The 22,102-nt window shown below is 47.1% G+C and overlaps 1 protein-coding gene across 1 annotated transcript in view; it reads right to left on the bottom strand.

The window, feature by feature from the left end:
- Positions 1-10,479: 10,479 nt before the first annotated feature.
- The window catches only part of LOC147729346 (embryonic protein UVS.2-like), a 34,920-nt gene continuing 23,297 nt past the window's right edge, over positions 10,480-22,102 (bottom strand). Inside the window, exons 11-13 of the mRNA XM_086959624.1 lie at positions 20,906-21,024; positions 11,866-12,088; positions 10,480-10,758 (exon numbers count right to left, since the gene is read on the bottom strand). Of these exons, the coding sequence (XP_086815750.1) occupies positions 10,748-10,758; positions 11,866-12,088; positions 20,906-21,024 (353 nt within the window). The 3' untranslated portion in view covers positions 10,480-10,747. The remainder of the gene's footprint in view (positions 10,759-11,865; positions 12,089-20,905; positions 21,025-22,102) is intronic.

Raw genomic sequence — 22,102 nt, 5'->3', positions numbered from 1 at the left:
TTTGCATTTGTGTAAGGTACGGGAGGCTAAACATTGCCTTTCTTGTCCACGAACGGAGCGTGGTGCTGTGCGCTGTTGTCCTCCGCTCTTCCTGGTTCTGGTGAACGCGGCTCCTCCCCTCACGCAGACGTCGCGGCCGGCGCTAGTTGCAAGGGACTACTTTTTTTAATTTATTAATATTTTAAACAACGTTTTATTTTTATTTTTATGAAGCCTATGTCCTTCTGCTTGCCCTGAGGTTTTCTAAGATGTCTTGGGTGTTCAGATTGGTGGTGTAGTTTTCGAGTTTACCTTGCCAAAAGGTGCAAGTTCTCTCTTTATAATAGTAGTATAGATTTTGCTACTAAGATGTAACCCCTCAGGGAATTGAAGAGGAAAATTTTTGATTTTTGCTGGTCTGAAAGACAAGAGTCTGCTTTCCAACTGATAAAGGGGGAGATTGTGGAGGCTCCTACTCTTAGATAATTTTGCCTTAACAAATTGTGTGTGATTACAGTTGATGTGAGTTTATACGGCTTGGGTGCTGTCTTGAGTCAAAGGTGTGCTAAAGAGGAGTGGTCTGTAGGATTGGTGTCGTTACAACGCAGGCTATTACAACGCCTGCTGTTACAACGTGGTTTTTACATCGCATACCACTACAACGCATAGTGCTTTTAAGCGCTGGATAGTGATTTATTTAATTTACTATTCCAACTCCAGTCCCCGTGGATAGTAGGGAAGGTGTTGGATAGTAAATTAAATATATTCCCTATCCTAGAGCGCCCCCCAGCGCAATGCGTTGTAATGGTGTGCGTTGTAATGGTTGCGTTGTAATGGTAGTGCGTTGTAATAAATGCGTTGTAAGTGATGTTTCCCGGTCTGTAGCATTTGCTTCCAGAACTCTCTCTGAAACTGAAAGGAGTTATGCCGTTATTGAGAGAGAACATTTAGTGTGCATTTGGGCTATTGAGCATTTCAGAAATTATACGTGGGGCAGCAGGTTCTTACTTAGAACTGATCTTAAACCTCTTGTTGGGATTTTGTCCCCAGGTGGTGGGTGGGATTCCACTGCACCTATTGCTTGCCTTACTTCTAGACTTTAGGAATATAATGTTGAGGTTGAGTTTGTTCCTGGTAAGAGTAATGTCACAGCGGATTACTTATCAGGGTTGCCTTGCTCTGATGATACCAGTCTTCATGCTGATCACTATTTGGATATGGCTGCTTTTCTTAAGGATTGTGTTTCTACAGAATTGTATGGTGCTTCTGAAGTTGAATGGAGAAAGGAAATGGATAATGATCTTATATATCTCTCCATTTTGAATTATTTAAGGTCTATTTGGAGAAAGCTTAAAAGTGTGTCACAAGGTGTTAAGTCCTTTCTGTGAAGTTGCTGAAGAAATTGTGGAAGAGGGTTGCTTACTCTTTAAGAGTGGCAAGATTATCCCCCCGTTGTTTTACTGAATAAATGTTTACAGCTTGCCCATGAGGGACATTTTAGAATGTCTTCCATCAAGCCTCTTATTAGAGCCAATTTTTCGTGGCCTGGTCTCGACAGGATGGTGGTTAGAACTATCAGAGACTGTTCGTTCTGTATTATAATGGTGACAAGATGATTAGGGTTTTTTTCTGCTCCTCTCAAACCTGTGACTTGGCCCGAATCCCCTAAGCAAAAATTTGCTTTTGATATTTCAGATCCTTTCAAATGTTTACCTTCTGATGCTCTCTTTGCTCTAATTATGGTGTATTACCATTCTAAATGGCCTGAGGTAAATTTTGTTGCTAGTGCTACTCCTCTGGTTGTCATTCATTTCATGTTGCCAGGGAAGGTTGTTCAGAAGTCCTAGTTTCTGACAATGGAGTTCAACTTGTCTCTCAAGAAATGGAGGAGTTTTTCACCAAATATGGGATCAGGCACATCACCACTTCCCTGTATGAACCTCGGGAAAATGGTCCGAATTCAATCATGTTCTTAAAGTTAGTATTGAGTCTGTGGGTGTGTGTCTCATGAGCCTTGGGAGATGTTTTGAGGAGGATTTTATGGATGTACCAAATTACTCCCCATTCTGTTACAGGTGGGAGTTTGGTTAGGCTTCTTAAGGCGAGAGATCCTGTCTCTGATATTTTCCCTTGGTGGATAAAGAAATGATGTAAGTAGATGGATGATATTGATTTGGATGTCATTGCTGGTAAGGTAAGGAGGAAGCAGGATAAAATGAAGGAAGCTTTTCATGAGAAATGGACTGTTAGAGTTCCTGATTTTGTTGTTGGAGATTTTGTCAGGACCAAGAAACCTGTTTTTTTAGCCAAAGGTCGTTCCAGATTTGCTCCTCCTGTTAAAGTTGTGAAGGTGTGTAAAAACAGTGTGGTTACTCAGGATGGTAAGTTCTAGAATGTAAGAAGTGTTGTCGAATGCAGGTCTTGTGAAGACTCCAAGTTCTCCGTTTTTAAAACTTCTTTGGGAAATCGTCCTGTTCCTGATGAAGGCTTGTCTGTTGCTTCAATGGTTAAATTAACATAGAACCATTTAGGTGCCAAAGAGGTACAGTACCTAATGTTATCATTTTCTTCTGTTATATTTTTTATTTTTGTTTTCTTGTTTTGGTTTATTTTATTTTGTTGTTGTTTCCATTTGTGTTATGGGGTGAAATGTGTTACATTCTGATTTCATCAGTGCACTGCTTTCATATGTTCTACATGGAATGTATGGAGTGTCCCTGCTCTCTCTGCTGTTCCATGTTCTATGTTCTATTTGTAGCAATCATCAACTACCGGCTGAGCTGTTCAGACGTTCTGTACTGCTACTTAACAAATTCCTTAAATCCACTTACCTGCTGATTCTCCTTGTCCTTACATAACCCCCCTCATTTGTAGGATAAAATTCCAGTGGTGATCTAATATTTTGGTGGGTGGCAGTTCAGCCAGGAAGGATAAAGAGATGACCTCTGCAATTCTGACCTACAGTGGTCTTCCCGCCAAACCTTAAATCAGGTCCTGAGCTACTCCTAAATCTAGTCACATTGGGGAGTGCTAGGCTTTACTGAGGATATAATATATTGATACAATGGAACCTGGTATGAACATCTCTTTCCCTGTAAAGAAGAGACTCACCTTCAAGGTCCTTCACACCATCAACAAGGCCTATCCAACAGCTGCATCTGTGCTTCTGAGGAGCATGACCATGACACTCGCGATGTACCTTTGCAAGTACCATCTTTGACACGAAGAGAGCCTTTGACAAGATAAATCAATCCAGAGTGCAGGCAGGTTCCGTGCCGAGCACAGGCAGAACGCTCACCTGGCAGACTAGTGAGAGCCATCAGTTGGAGCACAGGGGTAATATGGGTAGCTGGTAGCATTAGTCATGGTAAGAGCAGTAAGATTATACCTGGGTTTTGGGGTTTATCTCATTCCTGGTGCATGTCCTGCCCTCTGCTGTCACCCTCTCCCCCACCCCCCATTGGGCCTTTTTAGTCTATGCTGCTGGCTTTAAAAGCCAGACCTCCATGTTTTCAGGGCACATGGTAAGTAAATCCTCCCTCCGAGTCTCCAGCCTGACATGTAACTGCCTGACACGTGACTGATAATTCCCTACTCCTGATTCACCAACTTTTGAGTAACTTTCCTACATTTGGCTGTAAAGTTAGTAGAGTAAGTTACACATACTAGAAAGGAGCAGTAGTAGGTCCAGCTTTCCATATAGCCAGCCACTGATACTGCATCCTCAGAAGGATATATCTAACCTAGCCTCCGCAGCCAACCCCACCTCGTCAAAGTCCAACTTCCACAAATGTATGAGGATTATCTCATCATGGATGAGGGACAACTGCCTTAAGCTCAACATGGACAAGACGGAGTTCCACATTATGGAATGATTCCTGGTGGCTATCAGAACTCGGATCCGCCCCACACCAAAGAACCATGCCCAAAATCACTTTAGCATCCTCGACAGTGAACTATCCATGAATTTCCAAGTCAACACCATCTCCCCTCAGCCTTCTTGCACATGCTACGCATTCTCTGCAAGATCTTGAAGTGGCTCCACATCAATTCCATTATATTGGTAATGTAGGCTCTCATCACCAGCGAACTGGGCTATAGCAATGTACTCTATGCAGGCACCACCACCAAACTCATGCAAAGACTACAGTCGATCCAGAATGCAGCAGCTATACTAATCCTCAACCTACCCAGGAGATTCCACATCACCTGCAGGACCTTCAATGGCTCCCTGTTCAGAAGAGATGCCACTTCAAGATCCAGTCCCACGCCTATAAAGCCCTCCATGACCAATGACCTGCCTGCATGAACCACCGTCTTCAATTCCACCAGACACACAGGAACCTCTGCTCAGCACAACTCACTCTCACTGAGATATCATGCATGTGCCGTAGGTGCACCGGAGGACGCTCCTTCTCCCACCGAGCCACCAAAGTCTGGAACACCGTACCCCTCCACATCCTCACTGCACCATCGCTGACCGAATTCAAGAAGAAGACTCAAGGCCTCGCTTTTCAACTAAGACCAGAAACTAGTGCCCTGATATCCTCCTGGGTGACAAGTAGCGCTTTAGAGATACAACTTGATTGATTGATGTGCATTTGTAAAGCACACTGTCACCTGCGAGGATCTCCTGACGTTGAGTAGTTGTTTGTGTCTAGCCCTGCCTATTGTAGGTTGGTTTCTTGCAAGGCCAGGGCTTTAGCTTCTTGTGGAATTCTAGAAGACAGGAATAGGCTTTAATGTGGAGAGGGAGACTGCTCCACGCTTTAGGAGGGCTGTGAGTGAGCACCCATTCTCCTGATCTTGCAGATATCTTCAGATCACTTTGTCGTGTGTTCTCTATGGAGCACATTGTCGTTTATCCTAACTGTGCACATTGTTTAGCACTTTTGCGTTGCACATGTCGCAAAATATCACGCTTGTTTTTGTGCAACATTGTTATTTTGCTAATGGGCTGCACATAATTTCGTACTTGCTCTTTTTTGCTGGGATTCAGTCGGAAACATCTCATGCAAGGTCAAACAACACTGTTCCCTGTTATTCTCTGTGGTCGGACAGAAGTACCAGACATATTAGAGAAATACTGCTGCTGATTTTGAACACACAATTTTTATCATATAACCCAGGTGTTTTTTCTTTGAAAACATACAAAGTGAAGACATTATTGCAAAGCAAAGGCCCAGGGACGAGAGGGCAGCTCGAGCTGAGATGTAGAACAGGTGCCCATATCTGCCAGGTACGGGGTTCACCTCTAATCCCAGAGATCTATAATAATCATTGCTTCCCCTGGTGAGGGTCGGCTTCGGCAAATTCCTCAGCTAGCATGACAGAGCTTTTTATTGTGTATGGTTTTCTAGTCATGCTGTTCACATTGTTGACCTGCATAGGATTTCTGATAGCAGCACAGTTGCTTCATAATATAAATGCAGAATAGTTTCAATACATATGATAAGCTTTCTTCGTGTCTCTTTTCCATTTATTGTGGACATGTATGAGTGAAGGAAGGAAAGGTGATGACCCGCTACGGCGATCCCTGAGAGGGTCTAGAGTGTTGTGTTCTGGGGTGCTAAATCACTGCTACTGCGATCCCTGAGAGGGCCTAGAGTGTTGTGTTCTGGGGTGCTAAATCACTGCCACTGCGATCCCTGAGAGGGTCTGGAGTGTTGTGTTCTGGGGTGCTAAATCACTGCTACTGCGATCCCTGAGAGGGTCTAGAGTGTTGTGTTCTGGGGTGCTAAATCACTGCTACTGCGATCCCTGAGAGGGCCTCGAGTGTTGTGTTCTGGGGTGCTAAATCACTGCTACTGCGATCCCTGAGAGGGCCTATAGTGTTGTGTTCTGGGGTGCTAAATCACTGCTACTGTGATCCCTGAGAGGGTCTAGAGTGTTGTGTTCTGGGGTGCTAAATCACTGCTACGGCGATCCCTGAGAGGGCCTCGAGTGTTGTGTTCTGGGGTGCTAAATCACTGCTACGGCGATCCCTGAGAGGTCCTCGAGTGTTGTGTTCTGGGGTGCTAAATCACTGCCACGGCGATCCCTGAGAGGGCCTAGAGTGTTGTGTTCTGGGGTGCTAAATCACTGCTACGGCGATCCCTGGGAGGGTCTAGAGTGTTGTGTTCTGGGGTGCTAAATCACTGCTACTGCGATCCCTGAGAGGGCCTCTAGTGTTGTGTTCTGGGGTGCTAAATCACTGCTACTGCGATCCCTGAGAGGGCCTCGAGTGTTGTGTTCTGGGGTGCTAAATCACTGCTACTGCGATCTCTGAGAGGGCCTCGAGTGTTGTGTTCTGGGGTGCTAAATCGCTGCTACTGCGATCCCTGAGAGGGCCTCGAGTGTTGTGTTCTGGGGTGCTAAATCACTGCTACGGCGATCCCTGAGAGGGCCTCGAGTGTTGTGTTATGGGGTGCTAAATCACTGCTACTGCGATCCCTGAGAGGTCCTCGAGTGTTGTGTTCTGGGGTGCTAAATCACTGCTACGGCGATCCCTGAGAGGGCCTAGAGTGTTGTGTTCTGGGGTGCTAAATCACTGCTACGGCGATCCCTGGGAGGGTCTAGAGTGTTGTGTTCTGGGGTGCTAAATCACTGCTACTGCGATCCCTGAGAGGGCCTCTAGTGTTGTGTTCTGGGGTGCTAAATCACTGCTACTGCGATCCCTGAGAGGGCCTCGAGTGTTGTGTTCTGGGGTGCTAAATCACTGCTACTGCGATCTCTGAGAGGGACTCGAGTGTTGTGTTCTGGGGTGCTAAATCACTGCCACTGCGATCCCTGAGAGGGCCTCGAGTGTTGTGTTCTGGGGTGCTAAATCGCTGCTACTGCGATCCCTGAGAGGGCCTCGAGTGTTGTGTTCTGGGGTGCTAAATCACTGCTACGGCGATCCCTGAGAGGGCCTCGAGTGTTGTGTTCTGGGATGCTAAATCGCTGCTACTGCGATCCCTGAGAGGGCCTAGAGTGTTGTGTTCTGGGGTGCTAAATCACTGCTACTGCGATCCCTGAGAGGGTCTAGAGTGTTGTGTTCTGGGGTGCTAAATCGCTGCTACGGCGATCCCTGAGAGGGCCTAGAGTGTTGTGTTCTGGGGTGCTAAATCGCTGCTACTGCGATCCCTGAGAGGGCCTCGAGTGTTGTGTTCTGGGGTGCTAAATCACTGCTACTGCGATCCCTGAGAGGGCCTATAGTGTTGTGTTCTGGGGTGCTAAATCACTGCTACTGTGATCCCTGAGAGGGTCTAGAGTGTTGTGTTCTGGGGTGCTAAATCACTGCCACTGCGATCCCTGAGAGGGTCTGGAGTGTTGTGTTCTGGGGTGCTAAATCACTGCCACTGCGATCCCTGAGAGGGTCTAGAGTGTTGTGTTCTGGGGTGCTAAATCACTGCTACTGCGATCCCTGAGAGGGCCTCGAGTGTTGTGTTCTGGGGTGCTAAATCACTGCTACTGCGATCCCTGAGAGGGCCTATAGTGTTGTGTTCTGGGGTGCTAAATCACTGCTACTGCGATCCCTGAGAGGGTCTAGAGTGTTGTGTTCTGGGGTGCTAAATCACTGCTACGGCGATCCCTGAGAGGGCCTCGAGTGTTGTGTTCTGGGGTGCTAAATCACTGCTACGGCGATCCCTGAGAGGTCCTCGAGTGTTGTGTTCTGGGGTGCTAAATCACTGCCACGGCGATCCCTGAGAGGGCCTAGAGTGTTGTGTTCTGGGGTGCTAAATCACTGCTACGGCGATCCCTGGGAGGGTCTAGAGTGTTGTGTTCTGGGGTGCTAAATCACTGCTACTGCGATCCCTGAGAGGGCCTCTAGTGTTGTGTTCTGGGGTGCTAAATCACTGCTACTGCGATCCCTGAGAGGGCCTCGAGTGTTGTGTTCTGGGGTGCTAAATCACTGCTACTGCGATCTCTGAGAGGGACTCGAGTGTTGTGTTCTGGGGTGCTAAATCACTGCCACTGCGATCCCTGAGAGGGCCTCGAGTGTTGTGTTCTGGGGTGCTAAATCGCTGCTACTGCGATCCCTGAGAGGGCCTCGAGTGTTGTGTTCTGAGGTGCTAAATCACTGCTACGGCGATCCCTGAGAGGGCCTCGAGTGTTGTGTTATGGGGTGCTAAATCACTGCTACTGCGATCCCTGAGAGGTCCTCGAGTGTTGTGTTCTGGGGTGCTAAATCACTGCTACGGCGATCCCTGAGAGGGCCTAGAGTGTTGTGTTCTGGGGTGCTAAATCACTGCTACGGCGATCCCTGGGAGGGTCTAGAGTGTTGTGTTCTGGGGTGCTAAATCACTGCTACTGCGATCCCTGAGAGGGCCTCTAGTGTTGTGTTCTGGGGTGCTAAATCACTGCTACTGCGATCCCTGAGAGGGCCTCGAGTGTTGTGTTCTGGGGTGCTAAATCACTGCTACTGCGATCTCTGAGAGGGACTCGAGTGTTGTGTTCTGGGGTGCTAAATCACTGCCACTGCGATCCCTGAGAGGGCCTCGAGTGTTGTGTTCTGGGGTGCTAAATCGCTGCTACTGCGATCCCTGAGAGGGCCTCGAGTGTTGTGTTCTGGGGTGCTAAATCACTGCTACGGCGATCCCTGAGAGGGCCTCGAGTGTTGTGTTCTGGGGTGCTAAATCGCTGCTACTGCGATCCCTGAGAGGGCCTAGAGTGTTGTGTTCTGGGGTGCTAAATCACTGCTACTGCGATCCCTGAGAGGGTCTAGAGTGTTGTGTTCTGGGGTGCTAAATCGCTGCTACGGCGATCCCTGAGAGGGCCTAGAGTGTTGTGTTCTGGGGTGCTAAATCGCTGCTACGGCGATCCCTGAGAGGGCCTAGAGTGTTGTGTTCTGGGGTGCTAAATCACTGCTACGGCGATCCCTGAGAGGGCCTAGAGTGTTGTGTTCTGGGGTGCTAAATCACTGCTACTGCGATCCCTGAGAGGGCCTAGAGTGTTGTGTTCTGGGGTGCTAAATCACTGCTACTGCGATCCCTGAGAGGGCCTAGAGTGTTGTGTTCTGGGGTGCTAAATCACTGCTACGGCGATCCCTGAGAGGGCCTCGAGTGTTGTGTTCTGGGGTGCTAAATCACTGCTACTGCGATCCCTGAGAGGGCCTAGAGTGTTGTGTTCTGGGGTGCTAAATCACTGCTACGGCGATCCCTGAGAGGGCCTCGAGTGTTGTGTTCTGGGGTGCTAAATCACTGCTACTGCGATCCCTGAGAGGGCCTCGAGTGTTGTGTTCTGGGGTGCTAAATCACTGCTACTGCGATCCCTGAGAGGGCCTCGAGTGTTGTGTTCTGGGGTGCTAAATCACTGCTACGGCGATCCCTGAGAGGGCCTAGAGTGTTGTGTTCTGGGGTGCTAAATCACTGCTACGGCGATCCCTGAGAGGGCCTCGAGTGTTGTGTTCTGGGGTGCTAAATCACTGCTACGGCGATCCCTGAGAGGGCCTCGAGTGTTGTGTTCTGGGGTGCTAAATCACTGCTACGGCGATCCCTGAGAGGGTCTAGAGTGTTGTGTTCTGGGGTGCTAAATCACTGCTACTGCGATCCCTGAGAGGGTCTAGAGTGTTGTGTTCTGGGGTGCTAAATCACTGCTACTGCGATCCCTGAGAGGGCCTCGAGTGTTGTGTTCTGGGGTGCTAAATCACTGCCACTGCGATCCCTGAGAGGGCCTAGAGTGTTGTGTTCTGGGGTGCTAAATCACTGCCACTGCGATCCCTGAGAGGGCCTCGAGTGTTGTGTTCTGGGGTGCTAAATCACTGCTACTGCGATCCCTGAGAGGGCCTAGAGTGTTGTGTTCTGGGGTGCTAAATCACTGCTACTGCGATCCCTGAGAGGGCCTCGAGTGTTGTGTTCTGGGGTGCTAAATCACTGCCACTGCGATCCCTGAGAGGGCCTCGAGTGTTGTGTTCTGGGGTGCTAAATCACTGCCACTGCGATCCCTGAGAGGGCCTAGAGTGTTGTGTTCTGGGGTGCTAAATCACTGCCACTGCGATCCCTGAGAGGGCCTCAAGTGTTGTGTTCTGGGGTGCTAAATCACTGCTACTGCGATCCCTGAGAGGGCCTAGAGTGTTGTGTTCTGGGGTGCTAAATCACTGCTACTGCGATCCCTGAGAGGGCCTCGGGTGTTGTGTTCTGGGATGCTAAATCACTTGTCTCCTTAGAAACGTTAGGAATGCAGGGGCGGCCCTATAAGCGAGTCGGATTTGGGCTCATAGGTACTGATGTGGTATGGTGACTCAGTCCCTGCATGCCGATGTTCTATGATCCCAGGCATAGTTATGTTTTTGAGCGGAATCCCCGCAACGACCTCTGTAAAAAAATGAATGATATTATCAAAGAAACCCCACCTAAGTTCTATAGTTGGTGGCCAAGCCCTGATTGACAGCATCCATTCATCTTCTGTACCACTTCCAACCGACAGAGACGGCGAGCACATACACATGTGCACGTTCACACATACATGTGCCCGCACACACACACACCTCCTAGCAATCAGAAGGGCAGGGCCCACTGTACCAATATAAAACTGCTACATGATCTGCAAAAGAGTCAACACTTTATTTTATATCTTTACTTTACTTCACATCAGCAGAACATTTCACACTCAGTGTAATTCATCATCAGATGCATCAATGGCGAGCTCGGAGCCAGAGGTCACACAACGGAACGAATGACGACCACAAACTGAGACTCGGAGAGATACAAATGCAGCACTTATGAAGTCCACCTATTCTTCATGTGGGACAGTTGTACTTCCGGAATCATGACCTTTGTGAATCTGTGGCTTGTCAGCTTCTCCTGGATTAGGCATTCACTGCAAGTAAATATAGGAACATTCACTTAAGTTTTCATAATACCCAAGGAATATGTACAATCAATTTTACTGTGGCGATTATTTGCATATTATTTGATCATTCTAAAATATGAGTTGGTTTTGCCGTTTTGGTGAACAGTCGAGCCCAGCCTCATCATAGAGATAGTCAGCAGCACTTTGGGGTCATTCAGACCCCAGCAGTCAGTGCATGGGGGCTGCTGGGGCTGCAGAGGTGCTATCTCCAACTATGTCTTTGCAGACCACCCATCCTAATTAGTTGTAGCAGAATAATTTTTTGCTTCACACAAACAAACATCCCAAACGGAGATTTATTTCCAATACAAACAAACAAAACCAATGTCACTGACTTGCAGGGAGTTTCCCCAGCCCATGGAGACACAGTTGTTTGTCCCTGCCCGGTTTCCCCATGTTTCCCAAGGTAGACACAGGCAAGGCAGGTGTGCTTTCGGAGCCCCTCCCAAAAGAGAGTGGGTTTAGTGATGCATCAGAGCCCTGTGGCAGATGGCTTACTGCCAGTGGAGGCTGCACCTGCAGTCAATCAGCAGTTTCCACCTCCAAATAAGGGGGGGGGGGGGGGACTGAGAGTTTCTTAGAACAGTTTCCCTCTACTTTACAATAGGACCCCCCCCCCCCCCCCCCCAGTAAAACGCTTATGGCCTTTGACTTCCATATTACCAATTTTTGGGAGAGGATGAAATGTATTAACTGACACTAGTGCCCCATGACACGTCACTACTACCAAAGTTAAATGGGAGAGGAGGCTATTTATCAACTGGCACGAGAGCCCGTCTTTATAGGCCAACTACAAAAGACGTGGCAGGCCCTGAATTGCCAACTATCAGCAGTACTGCCACCCCACCAACAGCTAAATGTCCCCCTTTGTCTTCCACTGGAAGGGCAATGACACATGTCACTACTACCAGAGTTAGATGGTGGGAGATGAGGCTCCAGAGGGTACAGGTTAACCCCAAGCAGAGTAGATTAGAGCACATGCCTTGGTGCCTCACAGGCCTTCTGACACTTCTTCTCAGATAAGAACCTCAGTCATGAAGAGCCAGTGGGTCACTTTACCGCAGATAAACTTACCGAAAGTGTAGGAGCCCTGGAATCCCTTCATGTTCAATATCTCATCACTGTGGAAATGGAGCAGGAGGGAGCTCCCGGTGGAGGTCACTGGTGGGACGAGCTTGGATCCGCAGTATTTGCCAATAAGCGGGGAGGTGGTCTTGGCACCATCGAAAATAGACAAGGAGTCAGCAGCGCACTTTGAATCAGGTTCGATGGAAAAAGATGTGATTGTCATTGAGACCTGCAGGGTGTAAAAGAAGTATGTGTTAGTCCTTAAAGAGGACCTCTGTCCTTCCAGCGGAAAGCAGTGTGATATAAGGAAGAAAACAATGTGACAGCCGGTCCTAACCACCACTAACATGCCAGTAGGGGGCAGTGTGAGATAAGGAAGGAGATGTATGCGTTGGGTCTTATTTACCATCACCGTCCTGCCAGCAGGGGGCAGTATGAGATAAGGAAGGAGAAATATGTGTTGTCCCTTATTTACCGTCACTTTCATGCCAGTAGGGGGCAGTGTGAGATAAGGAAGGAGATGTATGCGTTGGGTCTTATTTACCATCACCGTCCTGCGAGCAGGGGGCAGTATGAGATAAGGAAGGAGAAAGATGTGTTGTCCCTTATTTACCGTCACTTTCCTGCCAGTAGGTGGCAGTGTGAGATAAGGAAGGAGAAATACGCATTGTCCCTTATTTACCATCATTGTCCTGCCAGCAGGAGGCAGTGTGACCAGGGGGTCTCTTGAGCTTTTATATCTACTGTGCAGTGCCTAGACACCTTTGCCACCCAGAAGTGACATATGATCCTCTGAGTGGATTGTCAGGCAAGACCATTCCTAGGTTTCACACGCACAGCGCTTGAACTGTGCTTGTATTTAAATATATCTTAAAAGTAGGCTCTTTTCATTTCCCATTGCTGAAGTACTGTGTTAACATGCATTTGTGTGGGACTTTTTGTTTTTTCCTTTCCCTGGCTGCACGCATTAAAGCAGCAGTGTTACATTCCTGATCTCTTAACCGTGACGCCACCGAGGAGTACTCATTTAAGCTCACTGTATATTTTATGTGGGCTCAAGATCTTAAACTCAATTTAACCGCATCCGCGCTCAGAGAATTCTGCTCGCACGCTCAGATTTTCAAAATCCCATGCTTCATGACGAGCTGGGCTTGGCATCAGCGTGCGAGGAGGCTACGCCATGACGAGCCCAGCTCGTCATGAACGTGGAAGGGGTTAATGACTTTAAGAATTCAGGCCCTACTGACACTATTGTGCCGTCAGAACATCACTAATCTTACATTTTTGTGGTGCAATGTGCCACTGGCATATTTATAAGGCCACGTAACGCAATGTTACATGGCTTTTCATTGCCTTATAAATATGTGCCCCTTTCACGCAGAGTACTGCGTGAAAAGGACGTTTCATGGATGGTGCTGGGGGGGTTCCCATGACTTTTTGACACTGCCCCGAGGAAAAATCTCTTTTTTGCTCCTTTGTTTTAACTCTTTCTATGTGTGCTGCATTCTGCAGCATATGTAGAGGAAAAAGCCTCTTGTAATTGTTTTTGTGCAGGAAGGTAATCATCCAGACAACGCAGGCACCCGTGCACCATTGTGCAAAGGTGCCTGCGTTGGCGCAGGCAGCCCATTGTGTGCCGGTGCAGGGGAAAAGGACAGGAATGTGCCTTATCTCAAAGATACAGGGCATTCCTGCCCTTTTCTTGTGCCGTTGGGCAGCGCTGCGGTACAAAAGGGGGTGGTGATGGACGGAGCATCTGAATCAATCAAACACTCACCCCCAGTCAAAAGATCTGGGTTTAATCCATCACTGTTCTTTAGCCCACTCTGCCACCCCAGTTGAGACATGGCTATATGCAAATCAGTCTGACCCTGTGCCTCATGGGAACAGTCCAGCCCGAACTGCCAAGCCATGTCTTCCCTGGACCGGAAACAAGCTTCCGAGGACCGGTTTCTGGCCCTCCAGCCGTCTTCAGCCCGGCTGGCTTCGCTTCCCAATGACCAAAAACCCATAAATGATGCCCCCAGCTGTGCGATGGAAGTGTCACTGTTGTTTCATCCCTGTTGCTCTCTCCATATTGGAAGAACTGGACAGCACTGCCATGTACTGTTTATTTTTTAATTGAATATAACAATTGCTTGGTTTAATGTTGTTCGTTCTGTGTTGAGATGCTTCATTGAAGTATGTTTTGTGTTTTTTCATTTGACAGAATTACTTTGTTGATACTGTAGATGCTGCTTGTGCTGTAGACATTTTGACTCCTGAGTCAGCATATTTTAAAACTTTGAGTCAAATTAATTCTGAGAGGTCAGGCATAGGTCAGGCATAGAGTCCGCCTATGCTTGCCATATTCTGGTGTACAAGTATGGAGCTGTCCTGATACAGACACTTGTGCGGTGGAATGGGGGCTGGAGTCTGGAATTCGAAGTTTCCACCTCTTCCTCTGCCCTCTACCCTGTCAACACCCTACTAACCGCCCCTCCCCCCAGGAGCTGCTTCATTAAAATCGAACCCCGATTCATCCATTCAGTCCAGAGGAATTTCTCAGCCATTCCAGGGCAATAATGAAAATCTATTTTTATATACCTTGAAGTGGTTTGCAAACCTGGTTTAAAAATTGACATTGATTGGAAGTATACCAGTGGTTGGTGTAGATTTAATTCCAAGGATTCGAGAGTGACTGCATTTTTTGAATGAAAACAGAGGGATCTGGCATTTTAAGCTAGCATGGTTGACAAAACTAAGAAATGAAGAAGAGTGTACCTCTAGCTCACAAGACATTTCAGGTAGTTAGCAAAGAAAACACTTTGAAATGGGGAGCCCAGGATAATGCACACATGTATAGATATGCAAGGCAGTGTCCAAGTGGGTAAAATGGAGAGAATAAGATCAAGACAATCAACCAAAAACCTGTAGAATACAAGTATTGTTCAAAGTCTTCCGAACCAAGTATAACCTCCCCTGAGGAAGTTATTAACAGACTTTTCACGGTCAAGTAGTCTGAGCAGGCAAGATGCACTCACACACCATGGGCATACCTCTCACCCTCCACCCACACCTCTCACCCTCCACCCACCCCTCTCACCCTCCACCCACACCTCTCACCCTCCACCCACCCCTCTCACCCTCCACCCACACCTCGCATCCTCCACCCACCCTTCTCACCCTCCACCCACACCTCTCACCCTCCACCCACACCTCTCACCCTCCACCCACACCTCTCACCTCTCACCCTCCACCCACACCTCTCACCCTCCACCCACCCCTCTCACCCTCCACCCACACCTCTCACCCTCCACCCACACCTCTCACCTTCCACCCACACCTCTCACCCTGAACTCAAATCACTCATCCTGCACTTATACTATTGGCACACCTCTAATCCTACACTCGCACACCTCTTACCTTGTACAGGAAAACATGACTCACCCTGTACACTCACACAATTCGCATTCTGCACTAAACACATACTATCTCTATGCATTCCGAGAAGACCGAGGTGGTCATTTTCGGCAAGATCTCACCACTTTGGTCATCTATTTGGTGGCCATCTTCATTTGGAACCTTGCGCAAGCCTGTTTTAAAGGTCAAGAATCTTGGAGTAGTGTTTGATGACCATCTCAACTTCTCTGCGCATGCTAATCAGACAGCAGCATCAGCTTTTCATAAGCTAAAACTCATCAAAAAAATCCTTCAGTTTTTGCCTGACAGTGCAGGCAAAACCTTGGTTAGTACACTTGTTTTATCTTTTCTCGACTATTGCAATGGCATTCTGGCAAATGCTCAAGTTCGGGTCATCAATAAATTCAAGCCCATTGGTCACGCTATCCGGAAGTACCATTAGTTACCCATAAAAAAGCGTATACAATTCAAAACACTCTGCCTGGTGTTTAAAGCACTGCATCATCTTGGCCCCCAGTTCCTGAGAAACCAGCTTAAACCATATTTCCCAGCCAGGCAACTAAGATCGTTGACTTTGCACCAATTAATTGTGCCCCGAACTAAGACTGTTTCCTGGGGTGACAGACGTTTTTCAGTTACAGCTGCCAGATTGTGGAATTCTCTTCCGCTCTCAATCAGATTAAATCACTCCCTATATTCTTTTCGTAAAGGTCTAAAGACTTGGTTATTCACTCAGTAAATCAGTCTGGAATTACATTGTTTGAGGCATGAGTTGAGTTTTCAGCGCCAAGACGCCCTGGGCATACGTACGCGCTTTATATATCTCAAAAATAAATAAATAAATTGAGGCACTTTCACGCTGCACTCAGACACTTATCAACCTTCATTCATGCACCACTCACCCTGCACACAGAGCACTCACACCATTATCCCTGCACTCACCCACTGCTCCCACACCTTTTAACTTATTAATAATCTCATTGGCGAAACCTAAACATAATGCTCATCTGAAGAATACCGTGCTTGGCTAGATTAAAAAAGGATTCAAACCACACAGGAGCTAAGAGGGAAAATGGAAAGGATCGCCCTCCACTCATAAACTATATCTATACTACTATTATAAAGAGAGAACTTGCACCTTTTGGCAAGGTAAACTCGAAAACTACACCACCAATCTGAACACCCAAGACATCTTAGAAAACCTCAGGGCAAGCAGAAGGACATAGGCTTCATAAAAATAAAAATAAAACGTTGTTTAAAATATTAATAAATTAAAAAAAGTAGTCCCTTGCAACTAGCGCCGGCCGCGACGTCTGCGTGAGGGGAGGAGCCGCGTTCACCAGAACCAGGAAGAGCGGAGGACAACAGCGCACAGCACCACGCTCCGTTCGTGGACAAGAAAGGCAATGTTTAGCCTCCCGTACCTTACACAAATGCAAATACATGCCCCTAGCATGGTCTTGTGCCAGGCAGGCACATAATTGTCGTAACGCGCATGCCCATCCTAATTATTGATTTAACCTGTAGCACTACGTCCCTACGACGCTGCATTATCCTCGGGCTGCACACAGAGCCTATATAGCAGTATCTCATCTGTTACTTCTTGCACCCAGTCCCTGCCTACTGCACACAAGGAAGCTGATCTGTGTCCACAAAAAGAAAGGAAAACATGACCACGGAAGGCGACCGCCCTGTTCCAATTTTGAATATGAAATTACGCTGAGGGTATATTCACCTCGATGTGTGCTCTAAAGGGTGATGCCGGAAAAACGTGGCCGTGACTGTTTTTCGACATTGAGCCAGCACAGCCGCCAAAGTGTCTGAAGTGTTGAGCATTGCCTTCCGCCTGTATGCCACCAGCCCAGTGCATTGTGGGACTTGATGTTTCACGTTAAATCCTGCAAGTGCGGGCTCTAGAATAAGAGAGCGCCAAGAGCTGGTGCCTAAAAAAACAAGCCCTGGAAGAGCACGTCATGCTTCTTATTTGATGGGAATTTCTTTCTGCTGGCCCCGTTTCAGATTTTTGCTTTTCAGCAGAACTCGGCGCTTCCTGGAGAGCCATCCCCTGGCCTCGTTAATACCGTTCCAGTAATCTGGGCCTCGTTTAACTTCAGAGTTTTCCACGCGGGCTGATGCTATCCTGAAAACAATCACAGCTCTCGGGGAAAATGCATGCTCTTTGCAACAAACGGATACAGGCTCCAAAACTGCATTTACAAGACACTGTTATGCGATCTCACTGAGAGTAAACCTTGCACTGTAGGTCACGCCACAGTCTCCACACGGAAGGGGCCTACATGAAGTCCGAATTTCGTGACAGTCTCTTACATGGAAACGTAGTAGAGGGAGGCCTCTAGGAAGATGATGGGATACATTAAAACTTCCCTGCAGATTGGACGGATGCAGAGTCAAATCAAGGAGGTACAAGTTAGCCTGCATTTAACCAAAATGGCACAGTTTCAATCTTGCTTGAGTGACCTTTCAACCAAAGAGTTATTTTGCATCTTCAAAAGGAGGCAGACTCCCAGCATTTTGCTAAACCCCTTAGTGCCTTTTTAAAAAAAAAGTTGCAATAGTTTAATTTCCTATTTCACCAATTAAATCTCTGCTTTAGAGATAGCAACAGATTGGCCGAAAACTTTCTGCTACCCACTCAGAGTGTCATTGTTCACTCCAGAATTGGAGGTGGAAATGAGTAATATACCGCAGTCCTTTAATAAATCCTTCTCCACTTGGTAACCTACATCACTAAAGTGATTAAAATAGGGCATCCAAGTATTGCTGCCACTCATCACACAGGTAATTAATTTATTGCTCACCAGCAGACTCATAATTCCTCAGTCTCATAATATGCTATCATCACACCCATCCTTTATAACCTTACTACTGACCCACAGAATTTTGCAAACTATAATCCACCTCGGGACTACCCAGCGTTGCCAAGGTGCTGGAAACATTTACCTTTCGTTAACGTTCACAACCGTGTATTGAAACCATGTTCCAAAATATCTGAAAAGAGATGCTCAGTTCTGTGGACTGTCGCTATCTTTATGCCTAATACTCTAACTTCTCAACAGCATTCAGCACCATCCAACAATCTATCTTTCTAAAACAACTTCAACTTTGTGCAGTCAACAGTGGATCTGCACGCGCCCGTTTCACCTCTTTCCTATCTATTCACTACTACTAAGTCCAAGTGGCCCCCTTTCGTATCCAGGTCAATTGGCATCACGTGCAGTGTCCCTTACAGCTCTGTGTCATCGCTAACACTTTTCAATATTTACAGGTTTCCTTTTTCAAAGAGCCTTAGTTATTATATCTATCATATGTACATGTATGACAGGTAACAGTATCTTAAAATTGATGGCAACTCTCGCAACGAATCCTCAAACTATATTGCCTCTCCCAATTTCATCTTTGAATAGAAGAAAATTGGGTTTGTTTGAACGGGGAAACTGAAATCCTCCTAATTTGCGTTGTCAATCTTAAACAATTTCCCTTCACTTGGACAGAGTTCCTTGGACTCCCTCTACAACCTGTGCCCAAAGGCTGCAGCTTCGGAGTTTTGGTTCATAGTAATATCTGTTCAATAGATAATTACCATCACTAAATCTGCCTTTCAACACATTTTTCTGCCCTGGTAAATTTTTTCTATCCTCTTCTTGACTCAGACATTTGCATTATCATTGCTGTATAATCATCTGTCTTGAAGGCAGCAATTGCATCTATAGCGGCCTTCCCACTAACTCTGTTGCATTCCACTCCACACCAAAGCATCCTCCTCTTGGGGGGGGGGGAGCGGGAGGGAGTCGGCGGGTGCACCGCTCGAGAACATGCTGCCCCAGCCACCTTCTGCCCCGGGGTAAAAATGCAGCCCCCAGCCCCCTTCTGCCCCAGGCAACGCTGGGGCGGGCTGCTAGTTTCAAAATAAAGACCCAGTCCAATCGCGTGCAACTATAACAGTGACAAAAAGGGGAGTATTTTTGGAAACCTTCTCCCCGCTATACTCTTATAAACATTATAAGGAGGTAATGCACTGTGCTTCGCTCATATAAAAACACCTGTTCTCTCTGGTAACACCACAGAACACCCACTCACAATGAGCCAACCCAGAATTGGTCACACACGTCCACCACAGACATTAGACGTTCCTCATAATAGAGAGGAAATATGTGCGAGAAGCAAATGACCCCTCACGGAAACACCACCATCGGGGTAACTGGTATGAAATTTCCAGACAGGCCCCTGTCTCATCATCGGTGGTCACTTGCTTCTCAAAGAAAAGTGAGAGGAAAGAAAAGATGTGTCCAAAACAAACAACATTTAAAGTGACAAATAGTGAAGTGCAGAAAAATCTGCTGGTGACAAACAAACATAAATATAACAGAGTGCTTAAAAACACACACAGCACACCAGTCCCTTAACCAATTTTATTCATAGGGCGGTGATCGTGTGCTATTGAATGCTAAAAAGGCTGGTAGCTAATCATGCATACCACGATCACCGCCCTATGAATAAAATTGGTTAAGGGACTGGTGTGCTGTGTGTGTTTTTAAGCACTCTGTTATATTTGTGTTTGTTTGTCACCAGCAGATGTTTCTGCACTTCACTATTTGTCACCTTAAATGTTGTTTGTTTTGGACACATCTTTTCTTTCCTCTCCCTTTTCTTTGAGAAGCAAGTGACCACCGATGATGAGACAGGGGCCTGTCTGGAAATTTCATACCAGTTACCCCAATGGTGGTGTTTCCGTGAGGGGTCATTTGCTTCTCGCACATATTTCCTCTCTATTATGAGGAACGTCTAATGTCTGTGGTGGACGTGTGTGACCAATTCTGGGTTGGCTCATTGTGAGTGGGTGTTCTGTGGTGTTACCAGAGAGAACAGGTGTTTTAATATGAGCGGAGCACAGTGCATTACCTCCTTATAATGTTTAAAAGAGTATAGTGGGGAGAAGGTTTCCAAAAATACTCCCCTGTTTGTCACTGTTATAGCAGCACGCGATTGGACTGGGTCTTTATTTTGAAATATAGATTAAAAACAGGAATCAAAGACCTTCCTAATGGGCAAATTCCTACCTTGACATTCTCAGCGCTTATACAGCTTGTTGCCTGCCGACATGCATCTCTTCTTGACCTCTACATATGTATGCCAATCTGGACTTCCTTGATGTACCTGTGCAATATCTTGTACCATGGCTGTTACTATTTCCTTCGACCTCATTCGTACCTCACTGTTCACTTTATGGGGCAGAGTCTAGTGCTGTACAATCCGTCTCTGCTCACGCTAATGTTTGTTTTTCCCTGTTACATTGTACCCATGTTGCTTGTTCCCTCTCAGTGCATTACCCCGCTTCTGATGGCAAAACGCTCTCATGATTTCGGCTGTCTTGAATTATCTTGTAAACATCTTGTTTAACTCTCTAAAGCGCTCTGATACCCTAACTGGTCATGTTTGTGCTCTATAACACACTAAATAAATAAATGAAATAAAATTAGCAATGCTTGCCCTGTTCTGGAAAGTCATGATGCCATACCGCCCTCTCTGGCAGACAGTCTAGACAGTTCTTCCTGATTCCAGGGCCTACAAGGCTTCCACTCTTATTCCCAGTACTAGAGTGACATTGGGGAGCTCCGGCACTTACCTTGTGTCCAGCTGGAGCGATGATGTAGTAGCTGCAGTCCAAGTTGGAATAGTAAATGTTGGGGAAGTAGGGGGATGAGATGGTGCCAGGAGAGCTGGTGAATGTGCCGCCACATTTTACTGTCAGACAGAATTAAAAATCATGTTAATTACTCTGCAGCAGAGAGTAATGGTCATCAGTGCACAATGTCCACATGCACAGAACAGCTCAGCTTCAGCCCTTCAACAACTATGTGCCAAACCGGAGCCAGGAGTACGGTTCTGCCTGATGCCCCCTGCATGCTGCTTGTGCCTCAGCTCACATGTCCCCAAATATAGTGGTCCATTGCAATACATTTAAAACATGGCATGGGGTCTCAGTCAGTACAACTTTACTGTCAGGGTGGTAAATAAAACAGCTCATGTCAAGGGAGATGTTCTGCCAATAGAGGACCCACTATCAGAGATCCTAGCCAGTACTCTCCCACATCACTAATCATAGCTGTCGCCATATATTTTGCACCAAGTGTGATCTTTGCCAACCCACAATCATCAGTGGGCAAGATTCTACAGGCAGAGAAATCAGAAACAAAACACCAGTAATCCATTTCAACTCACCGACCACCACCCCTCCCCCAGACTCAAGGGGATTATGTCAGTGTGCTAGCCCATGTCATCTTGTATTCCATAGTGAGACATCTATTGACTCTGAGAAACACGTATGTCCTGAAGTAAACCGAATGCCAACACGCCACAAGGGTCCAAACAAAAGGCCTTTGCGTCCCCTCGCCCTCTATGCTCTAGGAGGTCTTTTTGTCCTCCTCCGTCCCCTGGGTAATAGCGCGCTGACAACTAGGGCCATACCATTGTTGTAGGAGGTTTTTAGAACCCATTTCCTTTACTGAGAGCACCCTAAAATCAAGGACCATTCCATTGCTGTAGGAGGCCTCTGAGTCCTCCCTTCACTGTCTTAGAGCGGCTTTGCGCAAAGGACCGTACCATTGCTGTGGAAGGCAACGGAGTCCTCCCTCCCCTGTCTGACAGCGCCCGACACCAAGGACAGTGCCAATGCCATAGGAGGCCTTCGAGTCCTTCTCCCTGTTTAAAAGTGGCCTGACACCAAGGACCGTACCATTGCTGTAGGAGGCCTCTAGATCCTTCTCCCTGTCTGAGAGCCCCTTGACACCAAGGACTGTACCATTGCTGTAGGAGGCCTCTA

The sequence above is a fragment of the Lissotriton vulgaris genome, chromosome 2_2 (assembly GCF_964263255.1).
Source record: "Lissotriton vulgaris chromosome 2_2, aLisVul1.2, whole genome shotgun sequence".
NCBI lineage: Eukaryota > Metazoa > Chordata > Amphibia > Caudata > Salamandridae > Lissotriton > Lissotriton vulgaris.
Note: the sequence above shows the minus strand (reverse complement) of the source record. Positions and strands in the feature narration are given on the sequence as shown.